Source organism: Apodemus sylvaticus, chromosome 7, assembly GCF_947179515.1.
Source record: "Apodemus sylvaticus chromosome 7, mApoSyl1.1, whole genome shotgun sequence".
NCBI classification, from domain to species: domain Eukaryota; kingdom Metazoa; phylum Chordata; class Mammalia; order Rodentia; family Muridae; genus Apodemus; species Apodemus sylvaticus.
Window position 1 is genome coordinate 65844323 of NC_067478.1, and position 17115 is coordinate 65861437.

Consider the following 17115-nt stretch of genomic DNA (forward strand, 5'->3'; position numbering starts at 1 on the left):
CTGGATGTGGGCAAAACACCCATAAAATAAATACATCTTAAAAAAAAATAAAGTTACAGTAAACATACCTTTATTTCAGCAGTAATTTTTTAAAGAATTATTTATTTAATATCAAATATATTATATATAAATATATATATGAGTACACTGTAGCTGTCTTCAGACACACCAGAAGAGGACATTGGATCCTATTACAGATGGTTGTGAGCCACCATGTGATTTCTGGGAATTGAACTCAGGACCTCTGGAAGAGCAGTCAGTGCTCTTTTACCAGTGAGCCATCTCTCCAGCTCCCTCAACAGTAATTTTAATAAGAGATCGATTTACGGTGTCCCCAGATGTCTGCCACCATAAAACAGGAACCATGTGTTAGTAATTTGGACAAGCATTGAGCTGATGGATTGCAGACTTCCAAATTCCAGCAGAAACCACAGTAGATATTGGAAAAAAAAATATTTGAACGAGACTTTTTTGTCTTCCTACTGCAGCATGCGGAAACAGCCCAAGGAGAGGCCGGCGCCTGAGGAGCTCATGGTGAGTGGGTCAGGAATGGGTCTTCTCCAGTGCCATGTTTATGTTTGACATCACAACAAAGCCCCGCATGACGGACTTTCGCTGTGGTCTACTTGGTAGAGCGCTTGCCCTAGCATGCTCAGCCCTGGAGTCCATCCGTGGCACCTGATAACCTAGCATGTTGGCACATGTCTGTGATAGTGACATTTGAGAGGTAGAAGCAGGAGGATGGGAAGTTAAAGAGCATCCTCAGCCACATGAGGATTGTGAGGCCAGCCTGTGATACATAAATCTGTCCCCAGTCCCACCCTCCCTAAAACCAGGACATTTATAAAATAAAATCCACAGGCTAAAAGTAAGCATCATTTACTTTATTGGGTAGGGTTTGTTTTCTTTCCATGTTGGAACCTGAAGCTAGAGTCCTGTGAATACTGCACAAGCGCTCTCCTGCTGACAGAGAGCCCAGCCCTGGGTAGGTATTCCTGAAGCTCAGACCCTTGGACTTAAGTTTCACTTTTGAAAAACCCACCATTTTGAAGCTTCGTGCAGCCCTCCCTTCATCTGCTTCATTCAAGGGTCACATTTGCTGGTGCCGCCTTTCAGAAGTCCCAGCCAGAAAACAAGACAGCAAGAGGAGTTGTAGTGTGTAGGGCAGTCCTCCTGGAATTGTGTGTGTGTGTGTGTGTGTGTGTGTGTGTGTGTGTGTTGGGGGTGGGGAGATTGTCTTGGCTTCATGTAGAATGAAATGAGACCAATGTAGTGAGAATCTCTGCTCTTTTGTCAGAAACAGATCCTGCGAAGTGGCTGGTGCTTTGTCCCCAGCTCCGAGGCAAGGTGCTTTGATTGCAAATGACAGTTTTTACTGGAGCAGGGAAAGGAACAGAGATGCTCTCTTTCCCAAATGGTCATGCATTAGTACAGAGTGTGATCTGACAGTGCATGCTGTTAGAACGGTGTTTGGATGGAGCGTTAGTAGCAGTGAGTTTAGCCTGCGCAGTCTGGTACTTGAGTATTGCTCCCTGTGACCAGGTGAAGACAATCAGAGCCAGCCTCAGCCTTGTGAAACAAGGTGCAGTCCGAACGTCTCAGCTCAAACAGTGGGATTTCCTTCTAAGCATGCGACTTGTGTGCGCCACAGAGTCTATCCTCACACAACACGTGTCTCTGGTGTTGCCTGCAGTGCATTTCTCTTTCGTATGACACTAGGCTAGCTCTCACTTTTCCTAAAAGCTTCAAGTTAAAAATGCATCCCCAGAACCTTTGTACTCTGTTTGTGGGTTTCATGTCCAGACTGAAGATGGGGTGGGGGGTTTGTTGGTTTGCTGTTTAGGTGGTTAGGGGGGTTTTGTTGTCTGTTTGTTGTTGGGTTTTGTTTGGTCTGTGATGGTTTGGGCATTCTTGCAGTTAGTCACAATTGAGAAAGCTTGAAGCAGGTTCTAGAAATGGAGACTCATTTACCTGGTCATTATTGTGCTATGGCTGGATAGCTCAGCTATTAAAACAAAGAAGTAGGGTTTCATAAACGATATCTGTGTAAGTGCATGTTTGATGCTGCAGGGAGTTGGTCACTTATAAATAGGACAGGTGCAGATCATGTGTGCACTCATAAATGCATGTGGATGTGTGTGTAAGAAGCACCCGGAGGAAGGAGGCACGGAATAAGGCTAACAGGTGGGCACTTACCTCTGTGTTCCCTCACTGTGCTGGCCTACCAGCACATTAACAAATATGTTTTTGAAAAATAAAGAACATATTCACAGGAAGCACTATCCTGTACTTCATTTTCTCTAAGACTCACTATTAAGATTTTGGCAGAATTTATAGCAGAGGTGAGACACACCCTTGTTGGTGAAGAGGTAGCAGATGATAAGGAGTTGTATGCAGTGGTCAGCATGACAGGAACCTCCCTGGCTGCTTCTGATTAAAAATTGGACCTAGTAGGGAGTTGGAAAGATAGTGGGCTGTCCCTTGTCTTGAGCCTGAGTCATATCTTAAGGAACCATGTCTTTGTCCTTGTAACATATTAATGGCTTTAGTTGTTCCTTAGTCTACCTGTAACCTATTTGGTGGTACTCCACCTGAAGTCATGAACCTCCTCAGGAATGCAAGAACTCTACAGCCCATTGTCCATTTGTCTCTGTGGTGGGAACCTGTTCCTTTTGGGAAAATGCGAGTGAGGGGAGGGAGAAAGCACACAATTTATGTCTCAAGTACAGTAACTCTAGCCAGCAGGGTACCAGAGGACTGGACTTGAACTGTGTCAGCTGTGGGTTCCACAGAATTATCAAAAATTTCCCTATGCGTCCAACCCTCCAAGTCACAGGAAGAAAATCAAAGATGAGGTCTGTGGAAATATGAAAGTTATCAAATCACCCTTTGGAAACTCGTTGAACTCCAAGTGGAGCTGTGATTGGAACACACATGGTCCTGCCTAAATAAGGATGAATTCTGATGGATATGCCAGAGCACCTGGACCCAGGGCCTGGCCATGCACATAACAGCATCAGACCGTCTCTGTACTTACTTGTACAATGACTTTACAGACTCAGCAACCCAATATAAAGCTTTAAAAATGTTCATGTCATTCTGGAGAGTAAATGTGAAACTCAAGGTTAAATTCAGGCCTTTAAAATATCAGGTTCAGAATACAGTTCAATGTACTGCTACTAAGTTCTTCTCTGTGGTTTTGCAGATAGCTGTTTTTATGCTCTAAGCAAAAGTCTCAGGAAACTGGACCAAGGAACTTTTATAATGCTGCATGATAAGGGCCAAAGGCAAGATGGCTGGCATAGTTTTCTGGTGTACATGACTCAAACTAGTCATGTTGCTTCTTTTTTATGCCTGTAATCCCAACACTCAGGAGATGGATGGCTCAGCGGCTAAGAGTGTGTACTGCTCTTAGAACCCCGGTCAGTTCCCGACCTAATATCAGGCAGTTACAACTGCCCATAACTCCAGAGACAGGATTCAACACCCTCTAGTCTCTGCAGGCACCTGTATGAATTCACATGAATTCACAATGATACATACATACATACATACATACATGCATACATACATGTATAGGAGCTGGAGAGGTGATTCAGTGGTTAAAAACACATTGCTCTTTCAGAGAACCCAGCCAGGTTCAGTTCCTAGCATCCACACGGTGGCTCACCACCATCTGTAACTCTGGTTCCAGGGAACCAATGTCCTCTTCTGACATCTTAGGGCACCGGGCATGAAAGTAATACACAGACATACACACAGGAAACACATCCATACACATAATTTAAATTTTATAAACTAAATCCTTTTAAAAGGAAGGCAGGCAGTAAGTAAGGAGCTCACTGTGTCGGTGTACTTGAGTTCAGACCCCTAGCCAGGTGTCAGGAGATCACTGGCCAGCCAGCCTAGCTAAAAAGGAGAGTCTCAAGTGAGAGACTCTGTCTCAAGGAAATAACACAGAGAGTAATTTTTATGCACATATATACACCCCACACAAATACACCATATACAAATAAAAAAATCCAAGTAAAATTTAAAAGCAGACATGGCATGCACCTATAATCCCTGGAAGTGGAAACAGGAGGGTTCTAGGAGGCGTTCTGGCCAGCCAGGCAAGCGAGTCCTCGAGCTCCAGGCCCAGGAAGAGACCCTATAAGCATAAACTTTTAATAAGGGTTCAGCCTCTCCTCTAGCCCAACACCCCGCAGAGGGAGTGGAAGAGAAGTTATTAGGATATGGAGAAGTGGACCTGTTCAGCAATAGTTCTTTGGGGGTGAGATCAGTCTTCTTTGACAGCAGTTCAGTTTCATAGCAAACACCAAATATGACTCAGCAGCTGCAGACCAGTCCTCTCAGCAGGCAGACACCAGGGGTGAACCAGCAGCTGTAGTTCAACCCTGAAGAAACCACCAGGCTCACCAACCAGCCTGAGGCAAGGCTGCAGAAGCAGCAAGCTGACACAGGAACCTCACGAGCAGTTCTTGGGCAAGTTTCTCTCAGTGGCTTCGTTATCATACATTGAACTCAACAACGCTATGTAAAGCAAACCAGTACATGCATGTTGTTAGCAAAGAATAGTAAGGCAGAACAAGCCAAACCAATGTTCAGTGTTCATCTCCACTATCTGAGGGGTCATGTTTATACTCCTTCCTCACAGAGGCCTAGTCTGCAGCTGCTGAGTCACATGTTTGCTTTAGCAAGACATCCTTTTACCTGTGTGCCCCAACAAAACATCATTTGACATAGCTAACTTTTCAAAGAAACTAGAAGTTTTCACTTCAAGACCCTGTCTTAAAAAATAAGATAGGATGGAGCTAGACATACTAAGTGAGGTAACCCAGACTCAAAAGGTGAATCATGGTATGCACTCACTAATAAGTGGATATTAACCTAGAAAACTGGAATACCCAAAACATAATCCACACATCAAATGAGGTACAAGAAGAAAGGAGGAGTGGCCCCTGGTTCTGGAAAGACTCAGTGAAACAGTATTCAGCAAAACCAGAACGGGGAAGTGGGAAGGGGTGGATGGGAAGAGAAGGGGGCTTATGGGACTTTCGGGGAGTGGGGGGGCTAGAAAAGGGAAATCATTTGAAATGTAAATAAATTATATCGAATAAAAAAAAATACAAAAAAAAATAATAAGATAGGACAAAATAGAGGCCATCCCTGTGGATCCCTGGCCTCCAAGGGTTAGGCACACTCACACACAGGTGTGCATACAACACACAGATAATAATACATTCACAGTTTTCATCAGTAACATCCATTCCCTTTTATGAGATCATAGAACTTGGTGAATAATCAATTGATGTATTTAAAAACCCCTGTGAGCAGAGTCCTGTGCTTGGCCCAATAGCTGCTTTAAAGGGCAGTAAACCACACTTTGCCAGGGTGAGGCCAGGTGCCCAGCTAACCAGAATGAAGCAATAGTTTTTACAGGAACAACAGACTTGTAGACCCCACCAGGGTGGGTAGGGGAAGTGCTGTGTGGAGAGAGTAGTGTATGGAAAGCCCCTTTGAAGGATGGATTGGCCTGTATTAATTTTCAATGGGCCATTCTAAGAAAAGAAAACAGAAGAGGCAAAGCACCCATGTGTGTGCACCCTCACCTTTTCAGAGCAGTGGAAGCTTCTGGTATAGTGGTTCTCAACTTGTGGGTCGAGAACCCTTTAGGGGGTCAAATGATTCTTTCACAGGGGTCACATGAGACCATCAGAAAACACAGGTATTTACATTATGATTTATAACAATAGCAAAATTATAGTTCTGAAATAGCAATGAAAATAATTTTATGGTTGTGTGTTACCACAACATAAGGAACTGTATTAAAGGGTCACCGCATTAAGAAGGTTGAGAACCTCTGATCTAATGCCTGCTGGAACAGAAACCTCTTTGACCTTGGCCTAATAGAATTCCAAACCCTCAAAGATGGAGTTCACTTGGGCAGTGTATCACCAGCTGGTCAGTCACTAGAGGAATTCCTCTTCTGTGGCAGGACTCCAGGGCTGGTCTAAAAACTTTGCCTCTCAATCTGAGCAGCACTGAGCCCTGTATGTAGACCTCTGTCCTTGAGTAGCTGGCTCCTGAAATGTACTTCCTGCTCGACTTCAGGGAAGTCACTGTGCTGAGAGCCATCAGATTTCTTCAGGCATCAGGAGCCTAAACCTTAAATCAGGAGTCGGCTTTAAGCCCCAAGAAGTAAAGCCAGCCATGCAGGCAGCCACGAGCCTTCAGCATGCTGACGTGTCAGGCGAATCGGGCTTGGCCCCAGTTCTCTCTGATCCTGCAATCTTGACCCCATGATTGAAGAGCCACATGATGCACCCTGGCCTCTGTAGCCTCAACAAAAGGTTTCCAGGCAGGAAACACTGAGGAGGTGGAAGACAGACCCTTCAGCAGGCTTCAGACAGCCACGGTCAACTTCTGCCAGCCAAAACAATGATGGGACTTGAAAGGGGGACACACTACAAAAGCAGTGGAGAAGTGTTTCAGATTAGAAGAGACAAAATATTACATTAGGTCCTTAAACTCAAGTACAGAAAAGCAACTCGAGATGGGTGTTCTGGTCTTATTTTGCTATGTAAATGGTCTGTTTAAATGTTTAAGAAGCCTGGTGCAGAAGGTCGCTGTGTGAACAGCTTGCATCTGCGAGCCACAAATGTTGCCTGTGAGACACTGTCTCTTATGAGGTTCTGTGGTAGCGAAGGTCAGGCTGGGACTTGACAAGGACCTGAGTCACAGCCTTTCCCTCTATCACCCCAAAGAAACCACCTGCCCTTCCCACTTAGACATCTTCACCTGCAAAGCCAGGAGATGTGCTTGCTACCTCAGGGGGCCTAGCTGAGGGAAATCTGTGAAGATCCCGAAATTACATACAGAATCCTGTGTGGCATGTGCAGATTTGTGGTTTTTTTCTTTACATAAAAAGAGGAATTCATAGTTGTCACCAATTTTTCAAAGGGACCATGACCCTCAGTGATTGTTCAGCTCCCAGGCTACCTTGGCATTCTGCTCTTTCCAGCTTCCTGTCAGGGCCAGACAAGCCGCTCGGAAGGAGGCAATCACTCATGGGGAGGGGGCTTGTTGTGGGAGAGGGAAAGGAAACCTCCTCCCAGTGGGATTCTGCCAGGCTCCCACCAGCTGTCAGGCTACCCTTTAACCTCCCAGCCTGTCCCCAATGAGGGTCATAGCTCAGGAGCAGGCGGGTGAGGGCCACAGGCACCCACACTCTACAATCCGGGCTTAGCGTGGAGATCCTTCTATGCATTTAGAGCATTTCCCGGAGCTTCCCGTGTCTAAGCTCTATTTAATGGAATCTATGCATAGTAAGTAATCAGGTCAGAAGAAAGCAGCGTCCCGGTTTGAGATCAATCGCTGGCTAATACTTTATCGAGGCCACTTTATTATCTCATGCTGATCTGAATCCATTCTCCTCCTCCTCCTTTGCAGCATGCACTTCGGCTGTGGGAAAAGTACAGATCCCATACATATTAAAAACATATACCCATTCTATCTGTATGTAAATGTGCGAGGCACAGCTGGATATTGCAGAGGAGTTTGATTTACTAATAGTTATTATCTGTTCTCGCCGTTCAATGAGAGAGAAGCTCAGAAAAACAAGCTGGCACAGAAATTGTCTTTATGCTGTTACTATCCTGCTTCGGTAACTGTTTAAAAACATGGGTTTTCTCTGTAGGTTCTAATAACGCCTGTTATTCTGCACATTTCCCTATGCATTGCCCTGTGCACTCTAGAACGGGGCATCCGGTGTGAGCACTTCCCCAGTTTGGTTTTTGTGTTCCTAAGAAGCAACTTGGAGCTCAGCTTGGGATGGGAACTTCATAGCTTGCTTAAAATCCAGTTAAACCCACAGTATAAACAGAAAACCCACATGGGGTGGGGTCTGCAGGAAGCAGGCATGGGCCTCAGGGGAGGGCTCAGCCAGCCATGGTTTTGGATGTTTGTTCCCCTGAGCCCAGCTGCAGACATGAGACATCTCATTTCTCCATGAAGGCTCTGTGTGGGGGATGGGGGGATGTTTGGGGGCCAATAAACACCAAACTGCTCCAGAAAAACCTGTTTAAACATTTAATTACTTGCAAAGCAATGCTAACTTCTTTAACTCCTCTAAATTAAATTGTCACTGATAGCTTTTCTGTTTGCCTGAATTTGTCTGTAATTACATTTTCAGATACTTTGGTTGGTTATTCTAATTAATCAAAGTATATGATAAATCAGACATATGCACAGTCCTTTCCAAAGAATGAAAGAGCACTAGATTTTGGTCCCTCCTGCACTCAAACCCCAGCATGACTTTAGGGTTCACACAAGTGTCTTCCCTGTGAGACATAGACCTTCTGATAGCTGTGAAAAGTGAAGTGCGCTTGGCAAAGTAAGATGATCTCTATCCTGCTCTGTCAGTAACGGGAGTCATTAACCAGGAAGACCAAAAGAAAGGGGGCCACCAGGGCTTCATGGAGGCAGGTAAAGGCAGCTGAAGAAGGACAGGGGTCTCCTCTCGGAGACTGGGGGTCCTCTTGGTTGACACAAAAGTGAGAAGACACAACTTTCTGGAAGCCCAGGACCCAGCCTGTCCAGGGTCCCCACCTCATCCTACTGAAGAGGCTGAAGCTCAGAAAAGGCGCCTCACACAGCCCCCTGGGACGCTTTTCAAAATACTCAGGACGGTTAGCAAGCTCTTGTGACTGTGAATGCCATGCACTGAATCTGGCTATTGCCTGCATGGCACAGTGTCTGTTATTTTCCGTTCTCATTTTCCTCCTCTTCTTCCTCCTCCTCCCGACTCCTTGAGGTCCTCCTTAATCCCAGTCCCAGGACTATAGACCTGTACCAACATGCCTGCCACATACAAGAATGTTCCTGAGCATCTGGCCCATCCCTGCAGACTTCATTCTTGCTTGGGTTCTATACTTTGCCTACACGCATTAGCCGTGCCCCCAGAACGTACAGACAGAAATCTGACTGAGGGCCCTTCGAGCACATGGCGGTGGCTCCACGAAAAGTCCAACTGATAGTCACGTCATCTTTTTTTCCTTAGGTTCTAAAAGCCATTAGAGTAATAATGTTTGTGTTTGCTTCTACACAGGAATCCTCTAGGAAAGCTCATGTTAGCACTTTGACTACATATAATTACAATGCCAGAATCACTGGGTGCTTGAGACAGTGCTAAATCAGTCAGCTTTAATTTGAATTTCTGATAACACATTAGCACTTCAACAAGACTCTGGATTATAACCCCAGCAAACAGGCTTTGCCTCTTAGATGTGTCTGCTTACTCTCTTTATAAAGGATAAGTGTTCTTTCTTTCTTTCTTTCTCACATGTGCACGCGAGTGTGTGTGTGTGTCTGTGTATGTGTGTGTGTGTGTATTTTATGCAAGTGCACATCAAGATACAGATGGGAAAGGCCTAACCTCAGTCATGGTGGTTGGACAGCTCATTATCTAGATGAGGATAATGCTCCCCAGTCCTTCAAGTCAGATCCCTTTCTCTGTTTAATTACATGTATTTATTTATTTGTTTGTTTTTATATGTGCAAGCATCAGAGCACACATGTGGAGGTCAGAGGACAACTTTTCAGGAATCATTTCTCACTATGCGAACCCTGGGGATTAAATTCAGAAAGTTAGACTTAGCAGCACCTTAACCATTGAGCCGCCTCACTGGCTTCCAGTCTGATCTTTTATTACGACTCTGACTTCCCTGTGTAAGGCTGCAATTGTCTGTGCGTGAGCGTGCAGTGTGTCCTGATTTACGGAGCTGTCACCTTCTCAGCATCTCATTTGAAGGCACACGGAGGTGCTGCAGTCATGGTCATGAGGAGTAGAGGTTACTTTTGGTGCAGTAGGTAGAGAGGTTGGCCTCCTCTTTTCTTCATATCCAATTCACTGGGGGCTGAGGGAGCTGCACTGTTACCCTGCATCCCCAAATTGGGTGCCCTGAGATGTCTACAGCCTGCTGTTGAAGGCAGCCCTCTTCCTTCTTAAGGTCTCCATCCTCCTACTGCTGCAGGTTCACCTGCAGGGCTCACTCCTCACTCTGAGCAGCACCTGGCACATGCGGATCTTTCCAGAGCCAGTCAGTGTGTGCAGTCAACCCTCACCGCTCCTCAGATGCTTCTGAGAGGGTTAGAGTCAGAAATGTGAGCTTCTAAGTAGACTGAGCACCTCCAGCCCTGGTCAGGGACAAAAATGTTTCTGCTGTGTTTTTTGATCCTTTACAGCACTCTAGGTTTTTTATTTTGTTTTGTTTTTTGTTTTTTGGATTTGGTTTTTTCGAGACAGGGTTTCTCTGTATAGTCCTGGCTGTCCTGGAACTCACTTTGTAGACCAGGCTGGCCTTGAACTCAGAAATCTGCCTGCCTCTGCCTCCCAGAGTGCTGGGATTACAGGCGTGCGCCACCACCACCCAGTGCACTCTAGGTTTCTAGAAGGAGCAGCCAGAGGGAAGCTTGATATTTTTTTTTCCCAACTAGACTGTAAGTGTGCTGAAGGAAGAGCATGATCTCATAATTCAGTGCCTATCTCGGCCTTGACTCTCAATCTGGCTAAACGCTATTGATCATTTGCTGCATGCATCATTCTCGCTGATCCAGTCAGTAAACACTCCAGGAGAGGAGGAGCTGAACACAAACACTACATGTCCCCTGAAGAAGCTCACCCAAGGACAGTTGACCCCTGGAAACTGTGACGTGCTCTGTAAATTAGGGCGCCTCTACAAACATACATAATCTGATTAAAACTTTCACTCTCTGCTGGGGACATTACTTGTCCTAGGAGCTTCCTAGGACATTACTCAAAGCATTCGCAAGCCAGTACAACATGGCCATCAACAGCAGAGCAGTTGTTAGTGTCTCAGTCCTACCTGGGATTGAGAACAGCCTGTAGCGCTAGGCAGGTACTGTTCTCCACCACTGTCATGTGACCACTGGAGAGCTCACCTCCAACCATTAATTCCAAATCAAAAGACCATTAGCAAGCTAAGGCCTACAGGAGGCCTTCTGGCTGGCACCCTCTTCTCTGATGAAATAGCTGAAGAGCCGGAGGTCTCCATCAGTCAGCGCGCCAGCTGCATATACCACCGTGTGCCAGTGCTTGTGGGTAGAGTGGTCAGGTTGCAGAAGCCCAGAAATGGTTAGCTGTTGCAGGTACAAAAAGATCTGGAAGCCAGTTCCCAGGACTTGGGAATTACTGTTGAAGGTAGTAAACTTGTTTTCCTGTGAGAAAACACTGATAAATAGATACAGCTCTTATCAATTATTAATGCGTCTAACCAGGAATGTCAGGGACTGGGGGAAAAATATGAGAAGCCTCCTGTTTACAGTTGTAGCCAGCTGGATTTGTTTAATGGGTTGTTTGCTTTTTAATTTGTAGCAGTTTTGAGCGAGACCTTTGGGGACTGAGAGTCGTACAGCTTCAGATACAGTTATGGGGGGGGGGGGAAGGGTGCTAAACCTGTCTGCCGATAATTTGAGGTTCACATGGCCATTTAGAGACTACAGAAAGGCAGCAAGACATTTGGGTCTTCCGTCCTCTATTTAATTTTCAAGATTCGAATTAAACATCAGGCCCTGGTCTACCGAGAGACATTTGCCCAAGTGTGGACTAGTTTCTTCCTTTACCCTGCTTCCCACTCCTCTGCTCACTCCGTATAAACGGTCACTGGTTCTGAAGTTGCAGAATAGGAACCCTTCATTTATTCCAGCAAAGGTTCCCCTGGCACAAATAAAAATGGAATTTTCAAATGTAACCCGATTAACTCTTAATTGTACAGCAATAGCCTGTGTTTGTCTTGGCTCCCTCAGAAGGTTTCAGTGCGACCTGCATCTCTGTCTAAAGTTGCGGGGGAGGGGGATTCAATTAATAACAGGACTTTCTAATTGTGGGATCGGTGTGGAGTTGACAAAAATTTGTATAAATAGGGTACATTTTTCCACTTAAGAGGGCTGTGCTGAGACATTTTTTAATTGGATTTTCATGGTGATTGACAGCATTTGATTATGACAGTAACTTTATTTGGCTGGGATGCTTTAGCCTCTTGTTCAGATTTCCCATCAAAGCTCCTTTTCATCGGCTCAATCCCCGGCGGAGCTGCAGCCATTGTGGAGGAGCCTTTTAGCACCTTTGTGTGGAGCTCCCTGGTGATGATTGGGCCCAGCTGGTAGTAGATAGGAAAATGGGCCTTTCACAAAGAGGCCGCTGCGCCCGCCTCTGCGGCTTCAATAATTTTAAGAGCCCCCCAAACCTGTTGAGGATTAGAAGTAGCTTTAGATGTGAAATGAGTGTTAAGTATTAGTAATCGGGAGATTAGGGCCCCAGGGACCATGAGAGATAAACAGCCGCAATTAGGGCAAATCTGCCGATGTAAACAAAATTTAGCAAAAGCAGATGCCCTCGCCATTTTGGGGATTGATTTGAGGGCACCAAGGAATCGATTTTTGTCTTGTTTACACTTGCAGACCCCTGTGATATACTGGAAGGCTAAATATTTCATACCGCCTGATTTTAGTTAATTTTTTTCCCAGCGCCTCACAGTAGGCGCCTCTCTTCTCACAGTGACCAGGCCTGAGTTTATTCAGCATTCACAGGGAGCAGCTAATTGTCTATGAAGGGCCCCCGTGTTTAAATGGGCTTGACAGGAATTTAAATTTTGTTTCAATCAACCCCTGTGCTCACAGCCTGCTCCAGTTTCTAATTTTTAAATTAAACATGATTTTTTTTTAAGCCACAGCCTTGCCTCTGGAATGATCTCCCTCCAGCTTTCAGAAGACAGACAGGCAACCCCAGAAGCTGGCAGATGCTGGAAAGGTCTTTCTCCAGAACAAGTCTGGCCCCTGTCAGGAGGTCTGCGGAGTCCGGGCTCGGCTCGGGAAAAGTGGGTTAAGCACTTGAGGCAGGCATGGCGGGTTGTCAGGGCCAGCAAGATTATAGCCTCCTGCGCCCAAGGTGCAGGCTGTTTCATGAGCTTTCTCTGCTGTGGAGAGGCAGAGTAAGAATTTCAGTGAGCACTCGCCAGGCCAGGCTTTCTTCCTGAGCCTCAACTCAGCACACAGTGCCCCACCCAGCTTTGGACCCTGGGTCTAGACTCCAGTCAGCTTGCAGCCCAGCAGGAGAGAGAGGATTAATCAGTGATAGAGCTGATAGGGTTACCCAGCCCTCCCTTCTACCCCCTTCCCTCGCCCCACCCACGGTTCTGGCAGGCTCTGGGTGTCTGGCGCACTGGCCTGTGCCACACCACCACCACCTCCCAGTCACACAGGGAACTTCTTTCTTATTGAGCCACCAGCATCCAGCTCCTGCTGCCTTCCAGGCCTGCAAGTTAAGAAAGGAGCTTTCTCTAGCGTGTCACCCTCCGCACCGTTCTAACTGCAATAGTTATAAACCAGATCATGGTTCCTAAAGGACAGATCAAGTCCCATTTATCACCCTCTTTGTATCTTTAGCATCCAGCCTAGCCTGAGACCAACACTCAGAAAATGTCTACCGACTTGAAATAATAGGAATTTATTTGATGGGTAAAATGAGTTCTGAGAGAAGAAAAAGTTTGTTTCCCTTGGCTCTGGGCATCTGGGGAGACTTTGTGAGGAGAGGCCAGTGGGCCAGGCCTCACAGGACAGGGTGGGGTCTCTGTGTGCATTTATCACTATGCACAAATGCGAAGCGCAGCTTGGATCGTAAGCGAGAGTACTGTACTTTACACCCACACTGAGCCAAGCTCGTTACCTTAGTTTGGGTTCTCAGACCCAGCCTGACAGACAAAAAAGAAACGGTTGCTCAGAACTTGTAACTGATGCATTCAGAAAGAATTCTGATTTATATGTGTGTGATGATTTAAAATATATATATTCATTGGCATAGGCTTTCAGTCACAGCTATTTAAGAGGCTGAGATGAAGGGCTGTCTTGAGCCTACAAGTTTGAGATAGCAGCTGGGACGCATAGATCCTAGCTTATAAAACAAAATCTGAAAGAGAAATTATTGTCAAGCCAATGATATCTTTTTAAGAACAAGAGCTAGCATTCTCCCACACACCATCTCATTTTATCTTCAGGTGGATACTGTGGCTTTCTCTTATTCCCGCTCTGATGCTGCCTAAAGCAGACCCAGAGAGTCCGGGACTGAGCAAAGCCCTACATCAGATCTGGGCCTCCGGCCCCTGGGCAGTAGGCAGGGGGTTGCTACTATGGTTTTGAGGATTTCAGCCAAGTGGCTATTCCTGAGCAGCGAAGTATAAATATTCCACAAAGAGATGAATAAGACTGAGCGTTGTGCAGCCTCGGCATGCTTTGCCTAGCTCACTCCCACAGTCCTGTCGCCTTTCCTCATCTGCAGGGCCCTGAGTAAGAGCAGAAGGCTGCACATGCGCGGCCAAAGCCTGCTTGAAACCAGAACCTTAGTACAAACAGCACAACAAGGAGGGAGACAGGAACACCCAACCAATTGCTTACACCAGATCTGCTAAGTTGCTAAGTAAGTGCTTATCTAAAGGAAAGCCATGGGCGCTTTAAGGTTTTATTATTCGTTGGTTTTGGTAACCTGTGGACTTTGTTTGGCCTGCTAGTTCTCTGGTCACCACTTTCCCATGCTGTGAGTCCCAGGCACCATTATAGAAATAACTAGCTTCCAGGCACCTGGTTCCCCTTAGGGACGTTTCCATGACCCAGCCAACTTTCCTGAGCACATACTATGTATATTTGCAAACTAATGTGTCCAGAGTTGGGTGGTGGGCAGCACCATGTCTGCATTGCTTCTTAAACCCAGCCACCACGCAAAGGAATCAAGCCTGAGAGTATTGCTTGAAGCAGATGACATTTTCCTGTGGTGAGACTTCTCTGTGGAGGAAGCTTCGTGCTAGCTTTCAGTGGGATATAGCTCCTGGCCTTGTGTCCTGACTTGCAGGAATCACCAGCTGCCTTCTTGAGTGAGGTATGGCGTCAGGTGGTGTGGCTGAGGAGCCACAGTGGTCAGGGAGATGCTCAGCTCCACCTCAGCCTCTCAGGTAGGAAAGTCAACCAAGTTCAGGAATCAGAAAGTGGCGCAGCAAGCAGAGAGTCTCCCGTCCTGCCTACCTACGTTTTACAAAGCATGACAGAGAGAGAGAGAGAGAGAGAGAGAGAGAGAGAGAGAGAGAGAGAGAGAGAGAAAGAGAAAGAAACAGATGTCAACTCCAGGTTTAATTTCTGAGGAGCTGTCAACTTTGGTGTCCGATTTAGTGAACTTGACACAAGCTAGAGTCATCACAGAGGAGGAAGCTCAGTTGAGAAAATGCCTCTATAAGACCAGGCTATGGGCAAGCCTGTAGGGCACTTTTTAAATTACTGATTGATAGGGATGGTCCCAGCCCATTGTGGGTGGGGCCATCCCTGGGCTGGTGCTTCTGGCTTCTGTAAGAAAGCAGCCATGAACAAACCCTCAAACCAAGCCAATCAGCGGCACCCCTCGATGGTCTCTGCATCCTCCCGTCTTTAGGTTCCTGCCCTGCTTGAGCTCCTGTTCTGAGTTCCTTCAGTGATGAACAGTGGTGTAGACACAGAAGCCAAGCAAGCCCTGTCCTCCCCAAGCTCATGGTGTTTCATCACAGCAGTGATAACCCTAAAAAGACACTTGGATTTTGTTTGTCTTTGTTTGAGACAGAATGTCTCACTTGCCTGGGGCTCCCCACCCCAGGGATCTGTCTTCCTGTGCCCTGCCTCCCCAGCACTGGGATCACAGCATGTACCACATATCCAGTTCCGTTCTGGGGATGCAGTGCATGTCTTCACACTTGTGAGGCAAGTGCTTGGCCAACTGAGCAATTTCTCTAGCCAAAGTGTCATTTTTAGATGAGATTTAAAAAATGTTACTTGCTTAGCAATAGCCTGACATAAAGTAAGTGCTCAGTAAGCTGTAGCTACCCAGCACTGTCACTAGCACTGCTGTTAGAAAGGTGAGAGAAGACATCCCACAAAGAGAAAGGCACAGGCTGAGTCCCGGGAGATCAGAGGACAGAGGGCCCCACCTTGGCCAAAATAAAGACAGACCTTGCAAATGCAGTGGGCAGTGTGAGCCGGAGGACCCTGCCAGAGAGGAGCAGTGAAGCAGGATGCCTGTCAGTTGTTCAGCAGAGGGGCGGCTGCACAGACAGTGAGCGGCCAGCAAAGGGGGCATGAGGCTGAGCTCTGCCGGCTGGAGTGGAGGAGCCAGGTTCTAGCCCAAAACCGATCATCGAGCAGAAACTGTCCTAACCATCTACCTCTTTCCAAAACCCCTTGAAGGTCTCTAACCATGAGAGCAGGACCGGCCGGAGCCTCTGGCTGCTAGCCATTCAACTCCCCATTCTTCCCAGCGTCCTTCCCTTCTGTCAGGGAACATCATTACTATGCTAATCTTGCTGGCCATCATTTTAACACTGACCTCTGCTAACCTGCCTTTGCAATTGCAGGGACTGTGTTTGACTTCTCTAAAAGTAACCTTAAATTGTAGTCTTGTAAGAATTCCAAAGCTGTACCCTTCACTCCCTCATCTAATGAGGTTATGACCAAATGCTCATTATAATTGCTTTAGACTCCTTTTAATTTTCAAGCTTATTAATCATAAGAAGAGTTATTTAAAATTGCATAAATTAATCTTAGATTAAAAGCCCATCAAAGCCTGGAAACAATTAAGAATAAGTAGGATTTCCCTGGGGCAGCAAGTTTTATTTTAATATTGTAGTCAGGTGGATATCAGAACCTTGAAGTATGGTAGTGATTAATGTATGCAAAATTTAAATGAGATTTTTTTAAATGGCAAGTCTAAATCACTTATTGACCTAACTGTAGGCTTTAGCTGCACTGTCTGTCATATGTTGCAACTGTTTACTAATCAACATTTTAATTACCGCGTGAGCTGGCAGACCCTAGGACAAACAAAATCCAGCATTTCAGATTGTTGCTGCCAAGTCTCTAAGTCTCTTGCCCAAAGATATCAAGAAGATAAGAAGATGGAGGGAAGTCCCCAGGACAGTGGGGCTCCAGCAATGCTTTGCTGCTGGGAATGCTCACACTCTATACAGTGTGTAGTCCTGGGTTGCTAGGTCTTCCCTTGTTTATGTTAAGGAGGTAGATGTCTCCAAA

General features: G+C 46.2%; 1 protein-coding gene across 9 annotated transcripts in view; it reads left to right on the forward strand.

The window, feature by feature from the left end:
- Map2k5 (mitogen-activated protein kinase kinase 5) overlaps window positions 1–17115 on the forward strand; it is a 221215-nt gene that overhangs the window by 189915 nt on the left and 14185 nt on the right. For all 9 annotated transcript variants that reach the window (XR_007978789.1, XM_052188077.1, XM_052188076.1 and 6 more), the window contains one exon: window positions 489–534. Coding sequence is in view for 8 of the 9 variants with exons in the window: in XM_052188077.1 (XP_052044037.1) it covers window positions 489–534 (46 nt within the window). In the remaining variant the exon portion in view is untranslated. The remainder of the gene's footprint in view (window positions 1–488; window positions 535–17115) is intronic.